The sequence below is a fragment of the Gambusia affinis genome, linkage group LG12 (genome assembly GCF_019740435.1).
Source record: "Gambusia affinis linkage group LG12, SWU_Gaff_1.0, whole genome shotgun sequence".
Classification (NCBI taxonomy): Eukaryota; Metazoa; Chordata; class Actinopteri; order Cyprinodontiformes; family Poeciliidae; genus Gambusia; species Gambusia affinis.
This window is the reverse complement of record NC_057879.1, coordinates 2,671,668-2,699,503: the sequence shown is the minus strand read 5'-3', so window position 1 is coordinate 2,699,503 and position 27,836 is coordinate 2,671,668. Positions and strand designations below refer to the sequence as shown.

At 37.5% G+C, this 27,836-nt stretch overlaps 2 protein-coding genes across 6 annotated transcripts in view; one reads left to right on the top strand and one right to left on the bottom strand.

Annotated features, from left to right (window-relative positions):
• Positions 1 to 16: 16 nt before the first annotated feature.
• Positions 17 to 21,963, bottom strand: znf644a (zinc finger protein 644a). Of its 2 annotated transcripts, none has more exons than XM_044133059.1 (6): positions 21,521 to 21,963; positions 8,153 to 10,565; positions 6,351 to 6,941; positions 3,403 to 3,528; positions 1,938 to 2,040; positions 17 to 933 (listed from the first exon to the last, which is right to left on the bottom strand). In XM_044133059.1, the coding sequence occupies exons 1-6, from the start codon at positions 21,938 to 21,940 to the stop codon at positions 738 to 740; spliced, it is 3,849 nt and encodes a 1,282-aa protein (XP_043988994.1). In that variant the 5' UTR covers positions 21,941 to 21,963; the 3' UTR covers positions 17 to 737. The 2 variants fall into 2 exon arrangements, with proteins under 2 accessions (XP_043988994.1, XP_043988995.1); XM_044133060.1 differs by lacking the exon at positions 21,521 to 21,963 and adding an exon at positions 15,918 to 16,210.
• hfm1 (helicase for meiosis 1) overlaps positions 16,646 to 27,836 on the top strand; it is a 25,032-nt gene continuing 13,841 nt past the window's right edge. For 2 of the 4 annotated variants that reach the window (XM_044133058.1, XM_044133055.1), the window contains exons 1-9: positions 16,646 to 16,818; positions 19,176 to 19,330; positions 19,431 to 19,546; positions 22,504 to 22,792; positions 25,172 to 25,482; positions 26,167 to 26,208; positions 26,318 to 26,388; positions 26,473 to 26,605; positions 27,634 to 27,785. In XM_044133058.1, the coding sequence (XP_043988993.1) occupies positions 19,260 to 19,330; positions 19,431 to 19,546; positions 22,504 to 22,792; positions 25,172 to 25,482; positions 26,167 to 26,208; positions 26,318 to 26,388; positions 26,473 to 26,605; positions 27,634 to 27,785 (1,185 nt within the window). In that variant the 5' untranslated portion in view covers positions 16,646 to 16,818; positions 19,176 to 19,259. The remainder of the gene's footprint in view (positions 16,819 to 19,175; positions 19,331 to 19,430; positions 19,547 to 22,503; positions 22,793 to 25,171; positions 25,483 to 26,166; positions 26,209 to 26,317; positions 26,389 to 26,472; positions 26,606 to 27,633; positions 27,786 to 27,836) is intronic. The other 2 variants (XM_044133056.1, XM_044133057.1) reach the window with 2 other exon arrangements.

Here is a 27,836-nt window from a genome sequence, read left to right as displayed (position 1 = left end):
ATATAGTACATTTCAAATTAAATTATTTCAAAACAGTATATTGAAACATTAAATATAGGTAACATGAAAGAAGGGCATGAACTGCGTGGTTTGTGCGCATTAGGGCGTTTTGTCTTTTTTTTCTTCCCTCGCCTACTTTCAGATTTTACTGTATTTAGTTAAAAACAATGCAGTTACTGAAATTTTATAAAACACTTTATTCGTATTAAAAAAGGTTGCAGACTTTTTTTTTCTCTCTTTTCTTTTGCACTTGAAGTAAAAAAAAAAAAAAAAAAGGTGTCATCGCTCTAAACTCTGGCCTGATGATAAGAGTGTGTTGACTGGGTCGTGTTGCGACGCAAAAGAGGAAAAAAAAGTGTTTTCTATGAGGACCAACGAAGGCTCCCAGATCTGGACTAAAACGGACTAAAACCCATGAAAAATCTGAGGTATAAGTTGTCTTCTTTAGAAATGGATCCAACACTACATTACTGCATAAAATAATAAGAGTCTTATCCATTTGGAATTTAATTCCTCATAAATGGACCATGTAAAAAGAGACGAAGGTAACAATATTCCAAAATAATATTTTCTCGTCCGTCCAAAATGTTCAAACAGGCGCAATGTCTAAAACATTGGGGCTGTGTTGTCCTTTTGGCCATTATTTCATCGACTTTAAAAACAAAAGTAAGTGAACAAACATCCAATGTACACGTACATACAATCTAGTGAAATCTAGAAAAAGGTCCCCTTTGGCCTCATGAGGCAGCGTTGGCGACCGGCGAAGAGCCGTCTTCGTCCGTCTTCAGGGTGGGGGGGTTTGTGGACAGCGAGGTGACCTCAGCCATGCCGAGCCCAGTGCGAGGGACACCAGTGTTCATAATGTGTCTCTGTAAATGTTTGATCCAGTCCTCCTGGACTGACAGCGGACCCTGGAAGACGAGGTCACAGAACCTTTGGAGAGGAAAATAAGGCAGTCGGTGAATTCCTCTTTACCGCCAAAAAAAAAGCAGCTCAACGTCCACGACTATGGAGGAGAGTTAGGGTCACTGAACGTAGATAGCAAATAAAAGAAGTAGATTTCTCCTCCAAAAAAAAAAAGCTTAAGACATTTTGAGATTAATCTGAGTTTTTCTAGAAAAAAACAAGTTTATTTCTGGACTTTGGAAATTGAACATTTGCTAGAAAAACTCAAATCACAAAATACCCCAGACATTTCTGAACTACAAAATGACGCTACAAAAATCTTGGAAATTTTGATTGATATCAGAATTGTTCAAGAAAAATTTATGAAGTCCGAAAGCTGAAAATGTGCAATAAAAACAAGGAAATTTTGAGATCTGAGAAATCACCTGAAAAAGTGAAAAACATGTTAGAACAAACCTCTGAAATATTGGTCTTGGGAATTTCCTAGAATAAAAGTGGGACATTTCTGAGCTCCAAAAGCAAAAAATTTGCTTTAAAAAACAAGAACACTTTGAGATCTATAAAACTTTCTAGAAAAATATATTTCGGGGCTTCAAAAATTTGCTACAAAAAACTTGGAAATTTTGAGCTATCAGAATTTTTCAAAAAAAAAAAACAAACAAAAAAACAAAACAAAAAAAAAAAAACAAGGAAATGTTGAGAGCTCAGAAACTATCTAGAAAATAACAACTAGATTTCTGAGCTTTAAAGGTTTAAAATATGCTAGAAACAACTCAGAAATGTTTGCTCAATCTCAGAAATTTCACTTAAAAATTTCTAAAGTCCAAAATCTTAAACTTTTGAAACTGAAATGTGCAAGTTTTTCTACAAAGAACATTTCTGAGCTTAATCTCACAATTTCTGTTTCATCTTGCAAATTTTTGACTTTTCGAGCTCAGAAATTATTATTTATTTTTTTTTTCTTTTCCATCAACAATGGCCCCAATATGCCGTCATGCAGCAGAGCTTTGGAAAAGGCAGAACAAACTTGCCTGCAGGTGAGCCTGTACATCTCCTCTGGGCTCTGGGCTAAGGGCAGTGTCTTCTTCTTCAACCCGGGCCTTGAACGGGTCCTGACCGCTTTACACTGAATTGCTGCAAGATGAGAATTCCAGTTAAACCCACAGAGTGACGGGTCAGACTACAGCGCAGCCTTGCTATGAATGAGCACTATAATAGTCAGTATATAGTGGAGCTTTGATACACACATTTCACACATTGTTTGCTCACACATCTGCCTGCATCTCAGCTCCTGCTTCCTTGTTTCAGGATGGTGAGTGTTCTCAATTAATATAGCGTTACCTTTCTATAATAATGGCCTCAGCCATTTTTATTTTTTTCCAAGTGATTTTGGCAAAAAAAACCAAAACAATAAAAATAATAATCACCTTGTTCTGTCTAAAAGATGTTATAGGCAAACCACCGTCCTACTTTTAGCAAAAGATGTCATTACTTTAAGAAGGTGACGATATGCACTATTTTGATTCCTTAATCTGCTCCTCTGGGGTTTTGGCAGAAATGTGACGCCATTTAAATCTTTTATTAAGAACATTTACTTAAACTTTGTTTAAAGTTAGACAGTCATGCCCGATCTTTGAGTGGCTCCTGTTTTTGCCACTTTGGAAATAATGCAAAGTTAAGGTCCAAAATACTCGCAGGTGGTTCATAACACTGCTGCTAGGCTTCACATCGAGTCAACTAAAGTTGCCTCAGTTGTTGCCACACCACTTGTAGACTGGCGAGACTGGTTCTCTTTTACTTTAGCTTTGTAACATCCTGGTTCTGACTTCAAGAGGACATTCTTCACAGAACCTTTAAAACCGCATGGCTCTGGGGCAATTTCATCCATCTGGCTGTCATGTCAGACTGAAAAATGAAGGTCAAAAATGTCTGAACTGCGGACTAATCTACTGGATTGAAAGTGAACTCTGTTTTCCAGTTCCGCTCATTTTCTTTGTTTAGCGCTTTTGCTAACTTTAGCGCCTGAGGTTTTTCTAAATTAAATAAAGAAATTCTAACGTGCCAACTTACCTGGCTCTTTTGTAAACTTTCAGTTGAAAAATGTTTTACATCTGTGTTGGTAAGAATTCTTCAAGGGTCATAGCCTTTCAAAGGAAGATATACCTTGAATTGAGGTTAGCGCTTTAATGTAAGGTTCAGCTAAATGCCACAACGGTGCAGCACTTTAGCATTAGCGGAACTACTGTTTATGATTAGCCTTTAAGGACCCACCACTGCTGTTTTCTAAAAGAATTACAAATAAAAAAACAGCTAAAAGTATTTAAAAACTGTTTAAAAAATCGCTGAGTTAGTGGTGTATACTGTTTTTAAACATTGTTGGGGTGAGGATCAAATACAGATGGATTCAAAATGTGCAAAGATGACTTATTGTGTGAGGCGGACACACAATAAGTTAGTTAGAAATGTAAATGAAGTCATGTTTAAAACTGAACTTACTGGTCCCTTCCAGTAAGGCAATCTGTTGTCTTTTTGCAAAAGCCCGAAGGTGATTGGACAGGCTAACTCCACTGTGGAAAGTTGCATTACAGTGGATGCACACTTTCCTATTGAATTCACCCTTTTCTGTAAAAAGACACAGATGACAAGCAAAACAGAGTTGAACATTTTTAAAACATTGTTTGTGGAGGTTTCCATCTCATTCTACTACTTTATGCTGACGATACCGTACTGTAGTGTAGTAGAAAATAAGTTCAATTAACTGTTTTAAAAAAGAAAAGACAAAATCATTAGTATTTAACACTTTGCAACACTTTATGATTTAAAAGTTAAATTATAGTCCATTTGTTGGTTCCCCGTGGCCACTGTAGGGAGGGAATTGAAATGGTTATGAGCAGCGAATATCTGATCTAGTCAAAGGGAACCAAGTCAAAAGTGGATGTCTGACACTTAAAGTTGTAGCACATAACTTTTGTTTTTTTTTAATATTTGCTTAATCTGTCAATATTTTGTGTAATAGGACAGTGTGAGACAAATAATCAGTAAAACAAAAAAAGAAATCCACCTCCTCTGCCTTCTCCATGTGTTTACGTCATAAATACTTCGCTCGGTTAGACAATCACAGCCAGGCTTAGGGTCTTAGCGCTGTCAATCATGTTTGTGTAAGCACTGCTCCACATCCCATGCCTTGCTCTCTGCTAATATACAGCTAGTTCATCAATCCACAACCTGCCATGAATGCTAAGACTAATTAGCATGGCCACTAGTGGCGGTGGAGAAACAGTTTTCCTGGAACGGTGAGTAGTTTCTCTGCCATTAATACACATTCAGAAGTGAGTACATGAGGATGATTGACAGCGGTAAGCCCCTCCTCTGCTCTCTGATTGGTTGTTGCAGGAGGAGATAGAGCTGTTTTTCTACAGTTTATCTGTCTCACATTGTTACGAAATACTGATAGCTTTAATCAATATGGGAAAAAAATTGTTATAAAAAGCTACACACCTAAGCTTCAGTCAGTCTCAATTCAAAAATATTAATAGCAGTTCATACAAACACTTTTAAGGACAGTTGAAGTGTTATTGGCTTTGACTTGACGGTTGCCTGTAGGACAGTGCATGTTTATTGAAAAAGAAGTGGATGGCTTCAGGATCATTTGTTCAGGAAAACTTGGCAAACAAGTCTAAATTCTCCAAATCCTCTTTTACTTTTGCTTACTCTTTACTGTCCCTGGTAAATTTAATGTAGTGGTTTTCTTTGGACAGCCTGATAGATTTGACCTGAGATCAGACTGAAAGCCTGAAAAAAAAAAGAAAAGAAAACCTCTTCCCTTGGTCCCTCAGCAACCAGCACAGCCGCTAACAAACACCGGTTTGGTTGAATAAAGGGTTTCACACTTCAGTGGCCAGTGATGCATGAGAATCACTAGAAACAAATCATCTGCTATTTAACAGTGCTTTTAATTTGAAATCCACCACACTAAAATTGATCATTTCAATGTGTTTTTCTTTTTTGTGGAGCGACAGTAACAGCTCTGGAGGCTGAATCCTCTGGTCAGTGGAGAACCTGGTCTGTGTCCTTGCAGACCTCCAAGCATTTGATGCAGTTGTTACATAAGCTGAACATTTTCCCACTGCTCGTCTGATGAAATGAAAAGACCTGGCTAGTAAGTCACTGCAGTAGAGTTGTCTATGTTTTCTGGTAGAACACGTAGAGGTTACAGTGTTTGAACTTGATTCAATTCGATTTTACATTTTTCTAATTTCTGTCTCCAACTTTATGTATTGTTTTACACTTGAATAAACAATAAACAATCGAGCTCGGGATATCTGGAATAATTCTTAACATTCTTGATTCGTCTGGGAAAATTTGTAACGTTGTTACAACTGAATGTAAAAGTTATTCTATATTCTGTTTTCAGGTAAAAAAAAAAGAGATCCTTTTACGACTTCCAGGTGGTGTAATATAACCTCTCCCTTCCCCCAGCTAAAGCGGGTCATACTACTAAAGAAACCATGCTAGTAAATTTGTTTTTTGTTGTTTCAAATGCTGAGAATTTTTGTTTTTTTTTATGAATCGTTGCGCTGTTTTCTATTTAGATTATTCCATATAAGGACATATTGAACTGATCTTTTCCCCTTTATGATCATCACACTTTAACATACGTGGTGATCACAGCTCCCCTGTGCCTCTCTGACCTGCTTCAGCCTTATGTTTCACTACAAGCCCTAAGATCAGCTTCTGGTGGCTAAAACTAGGCTGAAGCTCCAAAACTACAAAAACAAGCTGCCATTACATATTAACAGGCTTCTTCTCTTGATGTTTTCAAGTCTCTCTTAAAAACTCCAATTTCAGTGGCTTTTTGAAGAGTGACATGATTCGTTTCTGTTTCTATTTTACTACAGGCTGTGGTACATCTCATTTAGCTTTTATTGTTTTATTTTATTTGTGTCTTTGATCTGTTTCAGTATTATAAAAGTGCTTTAAACATTCTTTGAAACATTCTTTTAAATAGGCTTTGTGAATAACATGGATTCAGATTTGAACTGGATTAGCATATTTACCTGTGCTGTTGTATTGTGCAAATTATCAAAAATGGGAGATTTTACTCTCTTTAACCCATTTACTTAGGTTTTCTGCTAATGGAGAACACATGAAAATTAGCAGTCTTGCTAAAGTCAGCATATTTACATCCCCTGTTACTAATATCCATTAATGTGCCTGTCCCTTTTAAATAAATACATTTCGATTGGAATATAAAGATGTTTTGATCCCATTCTGATAATCAGTGCTCAGAAAACTGCTCCTTTATGTTGATGACGCCTTACTTCAACAAAAATAATCAATGGTGGAAATATCTCAAACAAATCTTTTCTTCTACAATAATACATTTTGAATAAAGATAAATTCATTTTCCCTCTAACCCATTTACTTCTGTTTGAGTTACTTACCACCAGGTACTGAGTTTGGCAGTGAAGATACAACTTTTGATCCTGAACTTTCCTCAGGATTCGACGAAACTGGTAAACCGTTTCTTGACATCTGAGAGGATCCCTTTTGTCTTGCATCTTCCTGACACTTCCTCTTTTTCAGGATCCCAATCAGGGCGTTCGTGCCTGAGAGGGACGTCTTAACATCCAGCTTTTCTAGTTGCCCACTTTCAGATTTGCCCTCTGCTAAAGAAAAGGGCATCAGTGGTTTGGCATCAGTGCAATGGTTTGGAACCGAGTGACTTTTTGGGAATCCCATCTGAGAAGAGGCGAAGCGATTGACGATGGGCAGCTTTGGCAAAGCACCGTACTGGAAATGATTTCGTCTTTTTCCCAGAATCTGAAAGGCCCGCTGGCACTCCTTCTTGTCGCGCATCAGCTCACGGAGTAAAATTAACGGGGATTTGGTCTTTGTAGAAAAGTTTCTTCCGAGCTTTTTCAGATGACCTCGTATGTGGTTGGACTGTCCAGTTCTGTTGTCAAATGAGTCCCCACATAACGGACAAGAGTGAATGGTCCTCACAGTTTCGGAATCTGAATCGTCCTGTAGTGCTGTAGGAAGGAATAAAAGGTAAAAGTGAAAACATTATCTTAACCTTATGGCTTGGATACTACTACTAGCATGTGCTAAGAATAAAAATTTTGCATTTACTACAGATGCACTATAATAAAGTAAGACTTTGACTATGACATGTGGGTTCTAGGTAACTTTCTGGAGAGAAAAAAATGGCTCTGCTAGTTAGAGAAAGCCTTAATGATTCCACAAGAACACAATGTCTTCTTCAGAACCCAGTTGAATCCAGTCCTGTATTAACGGATGGTAGAATTATTCATTGGCTTTTCCACCTGCACCACCAAGTCTACTTTGATTATTGTCTCTAATCACTAATCATGGCTCATCAAAGATAGCATAACCCATCTATGATGACAGTCCAAGACGGAGGCATTCCGCCTTGGACTGACGGAATGCCATCAGTCCAAGCTGTCTCTAACTTGAAGCTGGAAAGTTAAGGAATAACTTAACTTTCCAGCTTAAGTTATTCCTTAAGCTGGAAAGAAATGCATGAAACAATTTAGTACAAACTCTTTGGCCTGCGTAGAAAACTAAACAAACGGTGACAAGGGATGCTGTGGAGGCGCAGAGGCAAAGCACAACCCACATAATGCGATTGTGGGTTGTGCGTTGAGGACAGGTTCGAATCCCTGCCCGGGTGACATCTGAAGCATTATACACTTTCCTTTCTGAATGCTTTCAAATAAAGGCCACTACAGTCAATAAAAACTTTAAAAATATGTGACCAAGTACTTTCATTGCACATCCAAATGCATGAATAAAACATAACCACAAAAACTGAACTTTTTTTGTTTACAGGAAATGATGATGTCACGTCACTTTTGTCTGTTGGTAGACACGCTAGCTGCTCCCAACAGAGCTAGGCTTTGGTAAAGTGTAAGATTAATTTGATCTCAGGGTAAGATCCCAAAATTAGCTAAGGGACAACGCCAGTTGGAGGTCAGTCAAGAAATAAACACGGCAGAGTTCTCTTTTTTCTTTTAATTTATCCAGGTTTATCACTAGCTTTCACATGAAAGTATACCTTGTTAGCAAATTGTTGTAAAATTCCACTAAATTTGAAATCAAACCGTCCGTCTTTGCCTTTTCGCTCAGTATGTCTCTCTTACTGCTGTTACTTGTTTAGCATTGTTACAACAAATTGACTTCCTATTTTTTTATTTAATAAAAAGACATGCACAAATGATACCTTTTTTCAGTCGCCGTAATGTTGAATTCTTCCGCCGGATTCGTGGTCTTTTGTCCTGATAACCCACCTCCTGTGGAGACCCACCATGCTGTGAATCATAGCCAACTCTAACCCTGTGAAGATGTCCACGCACATGATTGGACAGTCCAATTCCTGACTCGAAAACAGCAGGACAGTACGGACACTTCTTAGTGTCCAATTCTGCCTCTGACAAATCTTCTGAGGGGGATTCCCCCAATGGGATTTGGTGGGCCTCGAATGTTTCTTGAAATACCTCGGTTTCAATGCATTCTTCTTTGATTTCAACCTCATTCTGTTCCTGTCCTTCAGTCTTGATTTTCTCAAACAGCTTTTTTGACGCTTGTAGAGCACCTCTCATGGACATCCTCCTACTGTATGTGTATATTATGTGTTTCTTTTCTTTTTTGATCACATCGCTAAAATGATTACCGTTGGCTTCAGACTCTTTGACCGGGAAAATGTCCTTTTCATCAGGGTCTGACACATCTTCTGAGCTAACTTTCTTAGGACTAGGCGAAGGTTTTGGTAAAATGAAACATGAGTCTTGGTCGGAGGTGTTGCGATATGGGGTGGACATTTTTCGTTTAGACTGAGACTTTTTGACTGGTGAGTGCTCCAGGTTAAAGTTAGGACTATGTTGTAGTCCAGCAGGCTCTTCAACCTTGACTGACATCATTTCTTGTGACTCGTCACAACCGTCTTTGTCCCTGTTGGAATCATAATCATTTGTGCTAGAGTTATTGCTTTCATCCTTTTGCTCGACACCCGTCTTTCTATGGTTCTGACGAGACAAGAGAACATTAATTGATTTGTCAAGCTTTGATTCTGTCAATTGAGACTTGGGATCTCGCTTAAACTTGCTATTTTTGAACAAGTCGGAAATTCCACCGAACTTGTCGGGTACGTCTTCAACTGATATTTTTGACGTAAAATTTGCATCTTCGAATTGAGTTTTACGCCCAGGTGACTTGCGTTCCCTGGGATGTTGTGCATTTGTCTCCTCTTTCTGTGCTCTTGTGTATTCCTCAAAAGACATTTGATGACGAAGGATTAAGTGATTCACAAAAACTTGCTTGCCAAAAGCTTTATAGGAACAAATTTCGCAAGGGTACATATCATTATCATCCCTCCGCACTCTTTTTCTAACTCTAATAACCGTGTGGTGCATAACGCTATGTCTCCTAAGATCGTGGTCAGTCACGGCTCTGTAACTGCATTTGTCACATTTAAACCTTCTTTTGTCTTTTTCATGAGTTTTTGCGTGCTGAACAAAAGAGTCTGGGCAGCTTGTACCGAATGGACACTGAGGGCAGAATAACTTTGCGTCTTCTTTTTTCTTGTCAATCGCGTCTTTTTCTTCTTCCATGAGCCTCGTTTTCTTCTCATGGGTGGACATGTGGTCAATTAGTGAATTGCTTTGTTTGAAACATTTGCCACATTCTCTGCATATAAAGGGCTTTGCTGGATAACTAGGAGGGTCATTGTGAGACTTCATGTGATTAAACAAGCGATGCTCCTTCTTGAACACCAGATTGCATTTTGAGCAAGGGAACGGCAATGGCCTCCCCTGTGAATGAGAATTTACTTTCAGCCGCCCTTTTAGTGTTGAATGTTTATCATTTATGTTATTCCCATGGGAACTTCTTGCAGGTGTTTTGTACAGAATTTGCTTAATTACCTTTACTGTTCCGTTTGGGTACTTAGGAACTATATCTGCTGTAGATGACTGTGGTGTGGACAGCTTCTGTGATTTGGTAATGTCTCTAACATTACCGGAGTCTACGTAGCCTTCAGCATCAGACGATTTCTCAGATGTTTTGGGGCTTAGATCCGGGTATAGATCTTCTGAAGGATCCACCATTACCACCATGTCCATCTTTCGCTTTCTTCTCCTTTGACTGTTGGCAAGACCAACTTCCTCTTTCGGCTCCTCTGCAGGGGAATCGTGATTCTCCAAAAGAAACTGCATAAACTCTTTGTGAGGATCCCAGTTGAGGTCACTGGCGCTGCTGAAATCGTCCAATGAATTCTCTGCTGATTCTGTGTCAAATCCCCAAATTCCAGGACTGTCTATTTCCTGCACAGTCTTTAGCTGGGTGATGCTCTTTTCCTCGTCTTTTTCAGAGGTAATGCAGTGAAGTTCATGAGCTTGAGTAGCCTGATGTAAAGAGGGTCCATTCGCCAAACCGATTGGAGACAACATATCCGACCTGGACAGAACATCTAGGACATTATTTTGATGCAAAGATGGCGTGTCAAAAGAATCGGTGCAAGAGGCCGAATCTTGCGCCATTTTCACAGGTTGCAGCAGCATGAGGGACTGAATTTCAGAATCAGCATCTTTTTCATCTTCATCTACACCTGTCAGACATGACACCTCCATGGCCATGACCTGGAAGACCAAACAAAAGCATATTCAGATTACCATAACAACAGGTAGATGAAATACATTTTTGAATTTTAGGTGAACTCGCTAACATTTGCATGCAAACAGAAACAAATCAGTAATTTTTTTTTTTTATGAACAGAAATTAAAATTACAGTGAATCCCCACCTATCCATGGATTTTTTAATGGAGTGGAAGTTCAAATTATTAGTGGAAAATTTGCCATGCCACAGATTTTATGTAGAGTACCACTCTGAAATCTCTATATGCAATGCTAATTGATACGCTAGGATTTACAAAGCAGCCAAACCAGGGCCACTATTCATTTTTCTTGCCACTGATTGACTACAACTCCTGAATGACTGTGGACATTAGATAATGCGGTAGTGCTGAGATTAGCACTACTGCAGCATCTAAGCTCAAATGATTGAAAAACCCTTGGAGGTTTTCGATCATTTGACCATTAGGGACAAGAAACACAAATCATGCTTCTGGATTGGCTGCTGTGCAAATCCCAGCCAATAATGCATACATGGAAAGCAGCATTTTGTTTTGAATAGTTGAGATATGCTCTATGAAACAATCCACCCTTACGCAGGTTTCCGTGAAGAATTTGGAGCCATGTTCCCGAAAAATGTGTAGATATGTAAATTTGTGAATACTCGACCACAAAGAGGCAGGGGTTTACTGTAATTGATAACTTAATTTTGACAATGCAAAAACAGAACCTGAAAGCATGCAATTGTGAGGCCAGCCACAGACAGTTTAGGGTGATCGCATAAAGTCACATGGGTACTGGCAGTATCCTTTGCACCTTAAAGAAAATTCCTTGGACAAGAGGCACAATATGTGAAAAACATTTTAATTTTTTTAAAAGACTGCAACCTTTTATCATAACTACCACTCTCAGTATAGAATCATCAAGTAAGCAAGTTAAAGCTTCCACCCAACTCAGAAAACGAAAGTCAATTGCAAAGTGCACCACAACTTTTACAGCTGAAGGTAAAAGTTGATGATCAGGGGTTTCAGAATATGGAATGCTCAAGATTCTGTGATCACCACCCAACGAGACCAATAACAAAGTTATAAGATAACTACAAGTAGGTTAAACAACTCTTAACGTGATGTAGGTACAGTCATTGTCATGCAATCTTTTGTCACCAAAGGTGTACATTGTCAAATGTGTGGCATACCATGCAGGAATTGGGGATGGTTGAAACTTGAAATAGTCATTCCAGGATCAATTTTCAAAGAGTTTAAACAAAAATTATCCAATGTTTACTAGGGCTCAACAATATACAAAAACCATGCCATATTGGTAAATATATTGTAATAGAAGTAAGTTGCAGTTAATCTACATTCTACACTATCAATGCCTCTGCATTACTTTTCAAATAACAGCAAAATGTCTGTACTTTTTCCTAACTGGAGAGAATGGTTAAGTGTCTATAGACTGTTTTATGTTAAGAAGAACAATGGATACACAGTATGCAGTGCTACATCTACCTTAACCCCTTATCCCGTGTGCTGTTTTTCCATTATATTTTCCATGGCAGAGACTTAAGGGTTTAAACTCTGCCGGTGTCCATTATGACACTTTTATAGTGCCCCTCCCCCTTTAATTGACACCGTATTTGACCAAAGATTAGAGAAGGGGGAAGAGGTCTGACTGTAACTCCCCTAACGTCCCAGATATGCTATTTTATTAATATAATTATGAGTAATTTCCACTATCAGTAATGTTGTCTACCAGAGGATTCCTCTGGTCATTATCTTTCATTAGAGTCCTCATTGATGACTGTATGGTGAAGCACTGAGGAGTTACAGTCATTTGAAGTTTGTATATCAGGTGTTGTCAAGTGTGCCGCATGGAGACTCCAGATGGAGACTCCGAATGGCACACTTGGACAACACCTGTACATCCTGAAAAATAGACATGTCCAAAATGACATTTCTTTTTTGTGCTATTTTGATCAGTCTTGAAATCCATGAACAGAATACTTTATTCTACACATTTATTGTATTTCCCAGTCCATACATTCAACACTCAATGTGCATTTACAAGAAATAAAAATGAACAATCTGGGTGAAGCAAAATTTTTCAATTTCTTTTGTGTTACAAATGTAATAGCTGCAAACTGCTTACAGTTAATGTACTTTTGACTGCAAAAATAGAAAATTTAGCTCGTCGTCTTCATAAAGAGACCAAGCTTTTGCATGTACTCCAAATAGTTCAAGAACAGCAGCTGATTTAATTTGGGTATACCTTTTCAGTCGTTTTTGGTAATTTTGGGGGTGAAGGTTAAGGGGTTAAATGGAAAACTGAACTGTTTTCACAGATGTTGTGGAAAACGCAAAATGAATTCCTGCCTTGAATGCCTCTATTGCCCAAGAATGGGTTTTGTAGAACTTAAAATGGTTATCAATCAACCTTGTACAATAGTGTGTAGTGGTAGTGCAAGTCAAGGGCCTTCCTGACCATAACACTGGCTAAGGAAGTCCATTGTCTGCAGACTGGTGGATACATTTCCAGAAAGGAACCAAAGGCAAGTGCTCCCCTTCCCAACAAAAATGTAGATAATGCAAATATTAGCTGAGAAGTAGCGCGTGATGTTTAACTAGTATTTTGCTTTAAAAGTCTGTTTCTAGTAACTGGTAATGAACCTGTTCCAGTTGTCCAAGCAGTCCTTTGGGTGGTAGATATGACATAATACCAAACATACTTCCAACTGCAGTGTGTCAAAGTTCACACATACCTTGGAAAAGGCAAGTCAATTGAAAGGTTCATTGTAGCTCTTACCACCAAGGATCAGTGACCATCCACAGTAGTTAAGAACCTGGGCTTTTGGGCTACTTCAATTTCTTAGATATTACATCCCTTCTTAAGGACATGGAGAGTGTGATCCCCACACTCTACAGTAACACCCCAACCAAGTAGTAGCACCAGGAGCAAGTAGCACAGCTCTAACAAGTGACACACACTGCCATGGAATCTTGTGTCACCATAACTATGTATTTCCTGATATGATGTTTTTTCCCTGGAGCTATCGGTATGTTATTGTTTTCTCTTTTTATTGGGTGAGGGGAGGTCATTTGCGTGTGTTAGGGAAATGTCGCATTGTAGCCCATCTGGCTCATCATTGTATGTGAACTGAATCTTGAATTGCCCATTTCTAATTTGGAATTTTAAGCTTTTTAGTGACACTGGGCAACTAAAGAATGGAAATGAGTAATTGTAGTGTTATTAAATATGTAAAATTTTGGTATGATTGTGGAAATGGTAAATTCTGTGTATGTTTTGCAACTTTAAAGGCGGAAGGTTCAAATAAACCCAAATTTGACAACTGATCAATAGTAAAAACAGCAGTAAATCTTTTGGGGAGTTGGATACTTTAAGTGAAGATATGAAGGAACACAGTAGACATTTTATGGTACAGTACCATTAATTGTTACCAGTGTCCAGGTTTTGTAATTCTGTTGCTGCTGTTTTAGCACAGCTGGTTGCAATTTAGGGCTGTTTCTAGTGGGAGAGTAGTTCGAAATGGACAAGAAATGCTTATTATTGAGGTTGAAAAAAAAAAACCCAACTAATTTTATTATAATGACAATTGTAAAAATGAAAGAAGATATTTCCTGGTAATATAGTCTTCAGGTGGAGTTAAACAGATTTATATACTGAACATTTTATGGCATTATAAAATAATTTTAGAGTAAGAAGTAATCTATTAATTTTTTTATTGTAAGCTATGCCATATGCTAGCATAGTTAACTGGATTTGATTATAATCCACAGATATATTATAATCATGTAATAATAACAATATGCTTTCTTTGTGCAATTTAGCATGATGAATGCAATGTTTGTCGAAAGCGTTAATTAATGCACACCAAAAGACACAAAGCTCTTCTGGTATGTGTTGCCGTTGAAATTTCAAAAAGGCCGGCAACATTTCCAAATCCAGCATGTCCATGACAGAAGAATAAAATTTAAAAGGATAAAATTAAGTGACATTAATGTGATTAGCTATGTGTTGAAAATCTTGCTTTCTCACACTCCCACACAGCCAACAGTTATGTACTTCCCAATTTTGGATAAAGATTGAATTTTTGAGTCAGGGCCAACCAGGATAAAAACTGCATGATTTCTTATTACTCTTTAGTCAAGAAGATGCTATTATCAAAGCTCCCACTAGAGTTAGCTCCAGTGGTTTTGTGTAGTGGTAAAATTCATTCAAAATTCACCGGCGCTGATTTCCTTAATTTTGAGATATCAGTGATTGGCAATCGTTACATATGAAGACTATCTCATCCACCAATCTTATCTACCTCTGCAAAGGTGTAAAACTCATCCACTGTCCTCTTCTGCTCTGCTGTGAGAAAGCCCACCAGCTCATATCGGCACATTTACAGTTAACAATATCCAATCTTACCAACTCTGCGACTTTCGTGCTGTTTAGCTTCAGACAAAAAAAATTGGTATCGGCCAAAATCAGAATCAGCGACCGGTTTAAAAACTACAATCGGTGCATCCCTAATGCTAACTGCAATAATAAACCAGGACCTAATTGTTATGAGTTCACAATTTTAATTAACTTACTTAACTATACATATATATATATTAGCTTTTAAGCTTTATGTATGTTTTCTGCATTTCTTTGTTTTAGTAAACATTTGCTTTCAGACAAAAAAACAAGTTACAGATCTTGATTTTTTTTTTTAGGTACGTTTTTCATGATGCTAAATAATGTTATTTGATCAAATCTGTTATATGCAAGTCAGCTATAAGATGAGTTAGTCTAATAACCATTGATAGCGTATAAAGCTAAACGCAAATCATAATTGAGTTCAATGGTTAATTGTGGCTGTTTATGAAACTACAAGGTCGAGGGAGTGAGAGCTCTAGCATATGAAGGGCAATAAAAGTGTCATACCAACTGAGTAGGATTTTGGCAGATGAAGGTGTTTGTCACATTTACACGGCAGTACTGAATGTTCAAACCGATGGACATGGCAAAGGGCTTTTGATGAGGCGGTGGTGGATTTTGCAGAGTTGAAACTTTCAGTACAGGAGTTCAGTATCATGCTACCAACGATAGCTGCCATGTATGACTAAATGTATCTACTTCCAGAATCAATCGGAGCTTTAACAGCTCTGTTTAGTTGCGGTATAAGTGCATTTCTTTGACAGTTGTGTCACGCTGTGTTGTTGGATGCTGCTTGCAGGAGCTGCAGACCATTCCATTAAGGCTGTTCCACACCAAAACCTATTCCTCAGGCTAAACTGTGGCTAATGACAATCATCCCCTCGATGGTTGCTAATGAAACATTAATAACACGATAATAAACAAACAAGCATTACCTCTGAGCGGCTTGGATGACAGCTGAAGACTACCAAAACGCTGCATTTAATGATTTCTTACTTTCGTCTTCCATCTATTTCACAGTCGCCATTTTCCGTGGTGGTCTGGTGTGGGCCGGATCATTTCTTTTGTAAGGGTATCCACTCATCCACTCAGATCTGCGACTACAGAAACACTAAGTGCTCGATTAACCGAGTCAGATGGTGGGACTACTTTATAAGAACGCCAAAGCCGACAAATTCCTTAGAGTTAGTGTCGTGGATCATTTCGTCACGTATTGTGACGCGGCGGCGCCATGCTCCCCCGAAAGACATTGTAATGGTTCAGTCCAGATAGGAGGCATAAAAACCTGAGTTAATGACCATCTCTTTTGGGTGGCAGATTTTTTTTTAGGTGATGGCGGTTAAACATCGTTTGATTCTATTAGATATATTAAACATTCCTTTTCTGTCTGGGTTGGACATTTGCGACTCAGACATTTCCCTGTTCACAGCTGCCAATAAGGCAAAGACGGGAATCATCTTCCAACAGGAGAGTTGATATGTTACCACCATCTGCCCAAGGTTGTCTTTTCTTTGGCCTTTGTTGTTTTTGTGACCGGCAATTTTCCTGCCCAGTCCTCTGTCTAGCGTTCTTTCCTAAGAAAGACGCGTTTACACACTCTGTTAAAAAGCACCCCACAGACCGACCTGTTTCACATTTCTCACGTGTAGCGCTGTAGTAACATCTGAACATAAGACCTGTCTAAAACAAAAACATGCAAATGGAATAGCTACTGCGTTATACGAGTTCAACCTTCAGCTGCTGTAGAGTAATACTGATAGAGAGGGTCAAGGCTTATGCTCCAGACGTACCTAACAATGTTGGAATAAATATGGACGTATATGTTTATTGTTACAGGTATGTATACAAAGATTATTTAGAATTAATTATGTCGTTATTCACTGTAGGTAAACCAACATTATAGCGTCATGGTAGGCTGTTACCGGACATTAGCTAACTTAAACTAGCAATGCCGTGTGACGCACTTTGACAGCTTCTGAACTGCTAATATTTTTATTAAATAGTAAATGTAATACTTATTAAAATATAAATTGGAGCTAAAAACCGTATAAAAACACTCTTGTACAGTCGTTCTCAAACAGTACAACAAATACGGCCATGGCAATGCTAAGCTTGCCTTTCCGTCATCTTTGTAAACATTAAAACTGTTCAACATGGCTTTTTCATTTTGTTTTATGTCAAAAAACAAAATAAAAACATGTAGTTTTCTATTTACATTACTTGATTGATTGAAGGACATGTTTTAATTTTAATCAGAAGTTAAAGGATATTATTTTTTATTTTAGAAAAGTAAATAGAAGGGGCCTGAAAATGTAAGGTTTAACAATTACACACAAATCCAATATGGCCACCTGGCAAAGAAAATAGTGATAGTTGTGGTAAAAATTATTTTTTGTGTGTCACTAAATTGCTCACACAAACATTATTACATAGTTCTTAACAAAACATGCCGCTTCAGTGTTTTGAAGTATAAAGCAGAGAAATATATTGTTAAAATTGAGTTAGCTTGCTTTGCTAACTGTAGGTTATCTGGTCACAGAGCATAAAAGACATGAAAAAATTAGGATACCTCATAAAAAGTAGCACAAAAAAGTATTTAGTATTTAGTGTTATTTTTAACATACTGGATCTATTTAATATCAGTTTTAGCAATGCTTGTATACAATTGCTAGTAATTGTATACAATATAGCCAAGCCAAAGACAATTGTTTTTAAAATCCTTTAAAAATATGACATAAATTAGAACAAGCTAGCAGTTATCACAACTTAAAATAGCAAAAAGCTCACACAGTCTGTATGCAATGTGTACATGGTGACAACATGGTTATGGTTACTTAGCACGTTTGAGAAAGTGTTCTTAGTTTACCCCTCAGGCATTTAGTTTTGTGCTTCTCTCTGTAAAGTAAGAGTGCTACAATCCAAAGAGCTACCTGAGGCCTCCACAAAGACAACTGTAGTAGTTTTTGAATCTGGTCTTAAAAAATTTGAAGTCAATCATCCCGCTATATAAAAAATATCTAAATGTCTAAACTTCTAAATGTCTAAACTTTTTAAAAAATAACTGAAAACATGCCAAGGTCTAGGCTTCCAAGCAGATTCATCCTGACAGCAAACCACAAGATGCTAAAAAGTGAATTCCTTTACAATCAAAACATTTTGAATAAAAGATTATTTAATTGCTACTATGTAAAAAAAGAAAAAAAAGAAGCAAAAGTTATTACACTTTTGCTTTAAGAATAGCACAATAATTATTAAAGTTTTGACAAAAAAGTGAATTTATGTTTAAGCATATGCTCAAGTGAAATTCTACTAATAATTTGAGTGCTGATTCTACTGAATGATATAACTTTTTTTTAGCAATGTTAAACCATTTAATTTTAAATCTTTGGTATACATCGATTCCGCTAATACATATTTACATTTATAATACTAATTATATGAATATATGAATGTTTAAATTAGGATTTCAAGAATATCAATTTGAGCTTTTTAGATTAAATATTAACATGACTTTTGTGACTTAAACTGGATTTTATTGTTGCTTGTTGAATTACATGAAGTGCATTAATAGCTCATAATTTAATGCTAAATCTAAGCATAAAATTAAAGTGGAAACATGCAAGGAGGAAGGACAGTAATTATAAGACGGTTTTGTTGGCTGTTACACTAATATAGATTTTCCTCTAATGATAGGTATAACTTTTGACACTCCATTTTTTAAATAATATATAAATAAAACATATATTTTTAACCTTCATAATAATTTTTAAATAGTTTTAATGTCTTTTAAGGAGTCTCTTTATTTACTATCCTTCTTGATTGAAGTCAAACAATACCTCTGTTAGAGGTATAATAATTTTGGGCTTAAATGTATATAAATGAAATGATTATTAATTGATTGAATAAAAAACATTGCCTGTTGTCACAACGAAGCAGGCTTATTTTCTTTATAAGTTTTATTACTTCATATTATTTATTTCATATTAAACTATTCAGAAATGTATTGGATCTTTTAAGTTTTATATTATTTTACCATAAAATAATGGTAACTTATTGTTTAATGCTTTAAAATGTATCTATTTATGAGCTTCTAATTGCACCATAAAAAGGACCTTGGTCTACGTTTAAGGACAAGAGAAATATTTGTCAGTCTGTGGCATGGAAACTTTTGCTGTTCCTATTTTTTTTTATAGCCAAACCTCTGTCACCAGTATGCAGGCTGACTGAATAACTCGCTGTGGTTCACATTTAAAAGACAGTCTGCATTACCTTGAGTGATGTTTGATGCAGATGACTGCACGCTGTCCTTGGACAGTCTGTTTTTCGAGAAGCCCACTGTACATAAGGTGTAAGTATTTAGAGATCCACTGCACAATTAGTTTTATTGTCCACATTCTGCGTGAAATTATCCTGTTTTCTTTTTTTTCCCCTGTACCTTATTTTGACAGAAAACCATTGCATCTGGAAGGCAGTCAGTGGCAGTTAGATGCACCTCCACCTCTTGCACATATCCCGGCCACTCAGGACATGCAACAGGAGGCTGAATCTCTCTCTGCCTTATACAGTATGTAATGTTTTAAATTAAGCGACATTCTTCTCTGCTTACTGTAATAAACTGCTTTATATCTGACTTGTAGAAGCCCTAAAGGTTTTGCTATTCATTGATCATGCTAATAGATTTGAAAGTTCTGCAGCTGAGCTAAATTTGATGTTTCAGTTGTCAAGAGGTATGGCATTATTGACACTTCCATCGCCATTTCTTCTTGTGGTGTTTTTCGGCAGAGGGCACCAGTTCACCTGATACAAAGTTACATTTAGTTTTAACATATGTTTTGATTACCTAAAAGTTAAAAGCATTAAATCCAAGAGCTGTTTGTTTTGCTAGTAAGAGAGATGCTGGGACAGCAGAAGTAGCTCGTATTTAAAGTGCTAATAACAAGATTGTGGACTTCATGCAATTTTGCAACAATATAGGGCTTGGGAATAACAATATATAATGATAACACATGATCAATATCAATATCACTGAACTCAGATCCGGAACCGCACAGCATTCTGGGTGATGTAGACAGAGGAAAGACTTTAGCCGCTCAACCTCCCCATGCCAGCTGAGCAAGGTTGGCAGCAGCAAAAAACTCACTCTTTCTTTGGTTACCTAAGAGTAAGTGTTAAGTAACTTGTGCAGAGGCAGTTTCAGGTTTGGCCACCATGCCTCATAACTGCTTAAAAATAAAGATGATGCCACCAGTTTGGCAGTATTTGAGATATTTACATACGTAATATAACTATCAATATCGACTGATATTAAAATCTTAAGTCGTGATACGTTCTTCAGCCATTTTGTAGATCCCTAACAGGACATGATAAAGTCAGTGATTTTGTGCAGGTTATGAGTCAGCCATGCTCGACATCATGCAAATATCCTTCATTTAAAAAAGTGCAGCGGCACCAGCTAGGTCAGCGGCTGAAAAATCCCACAGCCATATTGTGATGAACAATTTGCGGTTGTCTGACCAGTCTACACCCATGATGGAAGCAGCTGAAAACATTGATGATTGTATTGTCATTAACGTTTTTAACGTCATGAAGGTCATAATTTGACATGACAAATTGGTCAAATCATGACTAATACTCACGATTGGCTTTGTTGCAATTGTAATGAACATACATTTGTGGGGATCCGCAGTAACATCAGCCGATACTAGTCATGTTTAAATATTTTTTATTGGTATCGGTCCAGTAAATAATACTAGGTTATTTACTATATTGATAGTAACAATATATTATTTTAATCTTGCCTTCTTTTCTGGAGGCAGAGAGGAGGTGATTGGTCATGTGGCATTTGTTTGGTCATGTGACAGTGATAGTGGTGAAGCAGTTAAACATAGTGGGATGTTTAAATGAAGCAAAAAAGCAGTGGTGAAGTTAGTGGAGTGGTCTCTTTTTTCAAGATGTCGTAAGGGTTGTGAAATGTATATATTGGTAAATATCGGTTATTGGCTATAACAACAATGTCAGAAACCAGTCAAAATTTTAATACAAAAGAACTGTATGTGTGTACCGCTTATAAGAATATAAACAAAAAAAATTGTTATGGTACGTTAAAAGCATTTGAAAATGAAATCCATAATTAATTTGCCAGTAATTGCGAGTTATCTATGGACAATATAAGATTAAATACCGTCATCTTCCTAAAATAATGGCCCAAGTCATTTTTTTTTGCCAAAAGATGATTTAGAAAAAAAAAATAACTTTTGGCAAAAATTGACTTAGGCCATTATTTTAGGAAGGTGTTGATATTTTTAATCCACAGGCAACCCCTTGTCTAGCCGCGTGTGTGTGTATACACACAGCTAACGACTATAAATCAGCAGTTATTTCATTAAATACATAGAACGAAGTGATATTCTAGACAAGGCAAATGGGAAATGTGATTAACGTCAATATTTTTTACCATCCTAGTTCTGGTATGATTGTAAGATTTAATAAATAATATTCATGTCTACATTACTTAAATACACATGATCTCGGATCTGACCTGCGTCCTCTTTAGCTTGACTATGCAAGACCGAAGGGCGGGTTGGGATACCCAGCGGGATGTGGTCGTGCTCGCCGGACCAGCCATGGCACTCGCTCCCTGGCCATGCTGACCGCTGCTCGGTGTGGCTCCAGCTGTGCCACTGGGGAACACTGTAGGTACAGCTGTTGGCAGCAGCACGCGCTTGTGTTGAACCGAGTACCCAAGCGACTCCTTTAATACGGGAACAAAATCAAAACAGTGCAACTCAAAATGTTCCGAGCACAGAACAGACGTAGGGGTGGGCTTCCAGTGCTCACGGGTACGTCTGACCTCCTTCACCCACTTCGAAAGTAGCTCAGGCTCCTTCGGGAACCTGAATAAGCTCACACCATCCTCACGAGTGTTGGAGCAAAACGCCGCGATGCAGCGCGAAGGCATAGCCGCAAATATTTAGCGGTAACAATGTTTGCAGCTGTCTGCTGGAAAGTTGCTTGGTTTTGTATCAACGAAACTGGCGGTCCTTCTCGCGCCAACGTCACATCCGCCTTCGCATTCACAAGGTGAGCGCCGCCGCATCCCGTTCAATTTACCTATAACGGAGCGGTTTTTTGATTACAGTACTGTAATTGAAGCGGGTTTTTAACGTCTATATAAATAATCGGGTGTGGTTTATAAAACATGACAGAAAATGCCAGAATCGCCTTAATCCGCCCTTTAAAGAAAGGAATGGAGAGCGCGACTGGCGGGAAGCGGAAGTGTTTTTTTTTAAGTTTTAGTTCATGTCTCCTACACAAATGTCCAAGTTATTGCTGTATATTTTGCTGGGATTTCCCGCATTAATACTGTCGGATTTTCAATAAGAATCACAGAATTTCAGGCCCTGGTTTATATCCACTCAATCATCAAAGTTCTGTCCAAATTTCTTATGTCAGAAAAGCACTGCTGAAAGCCATAATGTTAAAAGCTCATGCATTTTTCAATTATTACTTATGTATTTTCAGGTTTCACACAGAAACCCAAGATGTTCCAGCCTCCTTTTAAAGGAATCAATGCCTCTTCGTCAAAAATCAACAGTTTCTACAGTTTTAATGATGAAGAGAGAAGATTTGAGGAGACTCAAGGTGATTGCGTCAGCAACCTCAGGGGAAATAATGGTTGCTCTGGTAATGACGGGTTAAAGGATTACCCTAAGGGTAGTTTTCTGAGTGGCAGAGGTGGAGATGAAACCCGGCTGGACTCTTGTCATGCGGCTGTCAGCAGATGCTTGCCTGGTCTACCTTTAAGAAGAAGGCAAGTGCCACTCACTTATCAGAATTTCATTAAATAAACTGGACTAAAAAAGCCACAGCCATTGTTTTCTGAAATAATCACACATGAATTCTTGTATGTGACTGCAATGTGATTGAAATGTTTAAGTACACATGGCCGGTGTCCATACACAGCAGGTCAACAGAGTTGGTCTTCCCAGCAGGGAGATACAGACCATTATTCAGGCATGCCTTGCCTAACAGGATTACTGTCTCTAATTACGGTGCCTTGCTAAAGTTTTAAGGTCTATTCTCATTATGCACTGTTACAGTCACAAGCTTTCATTCAGTTCACTAGGATTTTTAGATGATAGATCTGCACATATCCCTGTTAAAATGTCCTGTTTAAATGTGAAAGTGATACACAATGACAAATCGTTCAAAAACATTTCACAAATGTAATGAGACCTATATAAAGAAAGAAAAACATGCAAAAATCCAGCTGCACAAGATGAATATTTTTGTAGAAGTACCTTTAGATTATAATTCAGGATTCAGGTTTATTTAGTTGGCGTCTACACTAGTAATTATGTGTGCAGTTACAAGACAAGTGAGCATTTTGACCCTATGATCGTTTTTAGGGATACTTTCTAGCTCCAAGCATTGATGGATAAACATCAAAGTTTGATGGATTTAATCATGGTGGGTGATTTAATTCTGTGTGATAAGATACATTTTGAGTTGTTTGTAATTTTGACTTAAATGACATGAGATGGGAAAATGTGTGTTTTTCATCTAGTAGCATTATAATTCTGCACAGTAATAGTCGCCTAATAATTGTGCACATATGTTCCCTATAAGGGAACTAAAACCACACTTTTACTTCATGTTTGAGGTTAATTAAGATATTGGATTAAGCGAGAGAAACTGCCTGATAGTAGTCCACACAGTGTGTGCCCACACAATTTCTTTCCTTCCTCTTTTGATGTTGCTGTTAGCCTCATAGTAGAATCATTTATTAATTCCTCTCACATCTGTATATCAGATGTGATATACAGATCTGATATGCAGATCTGTATCAGCAACGTATCAGTTTTTCTAAATTTTCTCCAATTATTGGAGAAATGATTTGAGAAATGATGGAAATTTCCCTGAGTCACGGTGTACAAATAGATATGTGCTGTATAATGCAGCTTCAGTCTTCAGGAGCCAGTGTCTTGCAGATGTGTCGCTGCTCCAACACAGCTGACTCATGACTAAATTACCTCCTCAGGATATCATCAGGCTCTGGAGGGGCTTGGGAATAAATCATTCATGATACAGCAGTATCATGAATACTCTGGTTCTACAATGTGTTGCCTAAGGGAAGCTAAATACAAATGCACACCATGCTTTTTAGATTTTATTTTTTTTTTTTGTAGTAATTTATGTTGATCTATCCAACAAAATCAATTTGTCTTGTGGTCATAATGTTCCAAAATGTATTCAAGTTCAAAATGTATGAATACCTTTGCACTTTCACAAGCGAAACCTATGTTTCTATGATATAAATATTTAGTCTCAATAGACTGAAATGTTTGCTTGGGAATTAAAATAATTTTAAATTTGAAAAAAATCACCAATAATCAGACAGGATAAAAATTCCATGTTGTAAATTGAAATGTCTTAAAAGCTCTGATTTCTTCCATATGCTTGTTTTATTCAGATCCACAAGGATTTGTTTTTCTCTATATGTATGTGAAGTTAAGCCTGTCACAATAACAAATTTGGCTTGATGATAAATTGTTCAAGAAGCTTTCCGGTTAAACGATTATATTGCTGTTCTGAGATATTTTTCAAGTGTCTAATACAATGGTAATGGCATCATAGTGCAAGAACACATTCTCAAATATCAATAAGCTTTCATTTCTAATGAGCATGTAACACTAGAACTGAGAGACATTTTAAATATCAAAAATAATTAAACAAAACAGAAACAACAAATAACATGAATTATGACGTTTCTGTAAACAAAATTGTCCTCCGAGAAGGGACTTATTGAGACCAAAGCACCAGACTGAAGACTTTTGTCCTCCAGTTTTATGTAGAAAGAGAGAGAAAAACAATAAATCATGCAAATGAAAATTATCGAGCTTGTTTTAATTTATTATGCGATTGATTGATTTATTGCCACAGACCCATGTGGAACATGGGTCTGTGGCATTTGCATGATGACATATATTGCTGATTCCATAAAGTAGGTGTGCTGTAAATATTCTCAGAATTTTGCAAAGATGATGTTTAGCCGTCCTCCATACTTGTCTTGGAAGCCAGACGCCTGAATGCTTTCCCCTCTCTGTTACGGCTCAGCAGCAGTCGTCCTTCTCCCTCTACCTCCCTGCTGTTGCTTCAGATTCTCTTTCTCTCCTTCCACACTCAACAGCTTGTTCAGGAGTCCTGCGCTGAGCGGCGCAGGCGATTTGTCTACCAACATAGACCTCCAGTCTCGCAGCGGGAACGGTGGCGGTGGCGGCGAGAAAACATCCAGACCTCAAACTTTTCTCAGCCCGGTTGCCATGGCGACAGTGCCTCCTGCTCTCCAACTACCACAGGCTGCTGTCGGTAAAGCGGCTCCCCCGTTCTCTGCGACGAGCATGCGACCCCTGCAGCAGGCGCAACATGCAGAAACGCCGGACAAGGGCGTAAAGAGAGCCTTCGTTCCACCCATGACGCCTCAGCCGCTGCACGTACAAGGTTCTGCTCAACACTGACCCACTCACTGTTTATCAAATAACACTCGTAATGATAAGTATTCCCATTACTGACTGTAGCAGAAGCTGCCGTAGTGTGTCTGGTAAGATGAGGCGTTGTAATGTGAGCTCCTTTCATTGACTGCTTCACTGTAATGAAGCCAACTGGTCACTACGTGGTAACCATTTGAAGCTATCGTCGGTAATACTATGGAGCTCCTGAACTCACTGATTCTTAAAAGAATATTTGCATTTAGTTTTTTTCATATATCATATTAAAATCTGCACTTCAAAAACACAAAATCTTGAAGTTTATAGTGCAGATATTTTGGTACACTTTAAATGAGGCAAAACTTATTTAGAAGTAACTTTTAAACAAGGTATATGAACATGTTTTAAGTATATAATTCCTTAATATTGATGAAAGAAAAAGTAGTTCCACTGGCAAAAAAAATCCACTTATAACATGGGGGAAAATGTCTTGTTATAACTGATAAAATCTACTTTTTGATCAACATTACATAATCATTTACTTGAATCAAGCTTTTACAACTTGCTGAAGAGTTACTTTGAAGTTTCTTTTTTTTTCAAGCGTTCTAAGCCAGAAACACTTGGTAAAATTTTGTGTTTTGCTGTGCAAATAATGTGGCTGTAAGCAAACATCGTCTTTGGTTTGCTTCCATCTTAGGATCTTCTGGCTCTGAAGTTTTACGCCCCGTGTCAGAAATCCGTATCCTTTCCTGTTGGTTTCATGTACAAAATGACTTTTGGAAATTACTTGTCCACCTCTGAATTACACTGGAAACAAGCGGAGTGATTTCCTGAAACGTGCAATGCAGCAGTGAAATTCAGATCCATCTTTAGCGAGTTCCCCTTTTTCAATTACGTCCAATCCAAAGCTCTGGATGATGTGAGTGTTAAAAGAAACCATACAAACATATAGCTAAATAAGATAAATAACATAATATTGTCATAAGTTTTGCTGTGCTTGCAGGTTCTTTACACAAACAAGAACTTTGTAGCCTGCGCTCCCACTGGATCAGGGAAAACGGTTCTGTTTGAGCTCGCCATCATTCGCCTTTTAATGGAGACTCAGGAACCATGGAGAGATGTCAAAGCTGTGTATAGTGAGACCAATAAATAGGCCAATTTTCTCTATGGTTGGATCTGATTGGTTAAAAATATATGGGGCACATCAAATACTGAAAACCTGGAGTTTATTTTCCTATCCAGGAAATAGGCTAGGCCAACAAAGTCGCACAATTTTTAGTCTATAAACGAACCAAGCAACAGCATGAACTTTGATGGGCTTTTTCAAAGTTTAGTGACAGTCAAGACAAGTTAGTATGCTTTAAGATTTGATTTAGAACAATCGTAATTCTTCATTTTCTGTTGTGCTTAGTCCTTAAAAAACAGAATTGTTCAAAATCAGAATCAGCAGGTCAGATGTAAATAATAATTTTTAAAAAAGGCATCGACCAAGAAATGCCTGACCTGTTCAGTTTTAATACGCACACAAGGTAAGGTAAAGTAATTTTATTTTTATTTATATAGCACACTTTCAGCAACAGGGAAATTCAAAGTGCTTTACATGACTTAACGGAAATACAAACAAAATGACAAACCAGAAGAAAGAGCAAAAGAAGAAAAAAAATAATAATGTTGATCCAAAGTATATAAACTAGATACTTCTATTCAGGGTTGCTAGATAAGTATAAGTAAGTATCACAAAGGCCTAATTCTTTTTCTGGGTTTGAATAGGAGTTTAAAAAGTAGTTGCTAAGGTAGTTTTCTTGGATTCTAAGTTTTTTTCTAATCTCTGTTCTGGGTTTCTAAATAACTATATTGCTAGAAAAATATAAGCAAGTATTCTCTGGACTTTCTAAGAATGCCCTAAATTTGTAAAAGTAATTAGTACTCCACAGTTTCTAAGTAATAATAATAATAATAATAATAATAATAATAATAATAATAATAATAATAATAATAATAATAATAATAATAATAATAATAATAATAAAACCCCAACCATTTGCTAAAATAATGCATCAAAATTATGTTTTCCTTTGGGATTTGTGTTAAAATGCAAAACACATATAGAAATAAAATGATAGATTTGCTTCTTGTGGGCAGATTTTGCGTTCTTTCTCCCCAGTGGCTCCCATCAAAGCGCTCTGCAGCCAGTGTTATGACAGTTGGACCAAGAAGTTTGGTCCTCTGGGGCTGACCTGCAAGGAACTGACCGGTGACACGGAGATCGATGACTTGTTCGAGATTCATGACTCCCACATCATCCTGACCACGCCTGTGTGTGATGCAGCTCAAACGAGAGCACCAAAAGAAAACCTCTGATGTGTA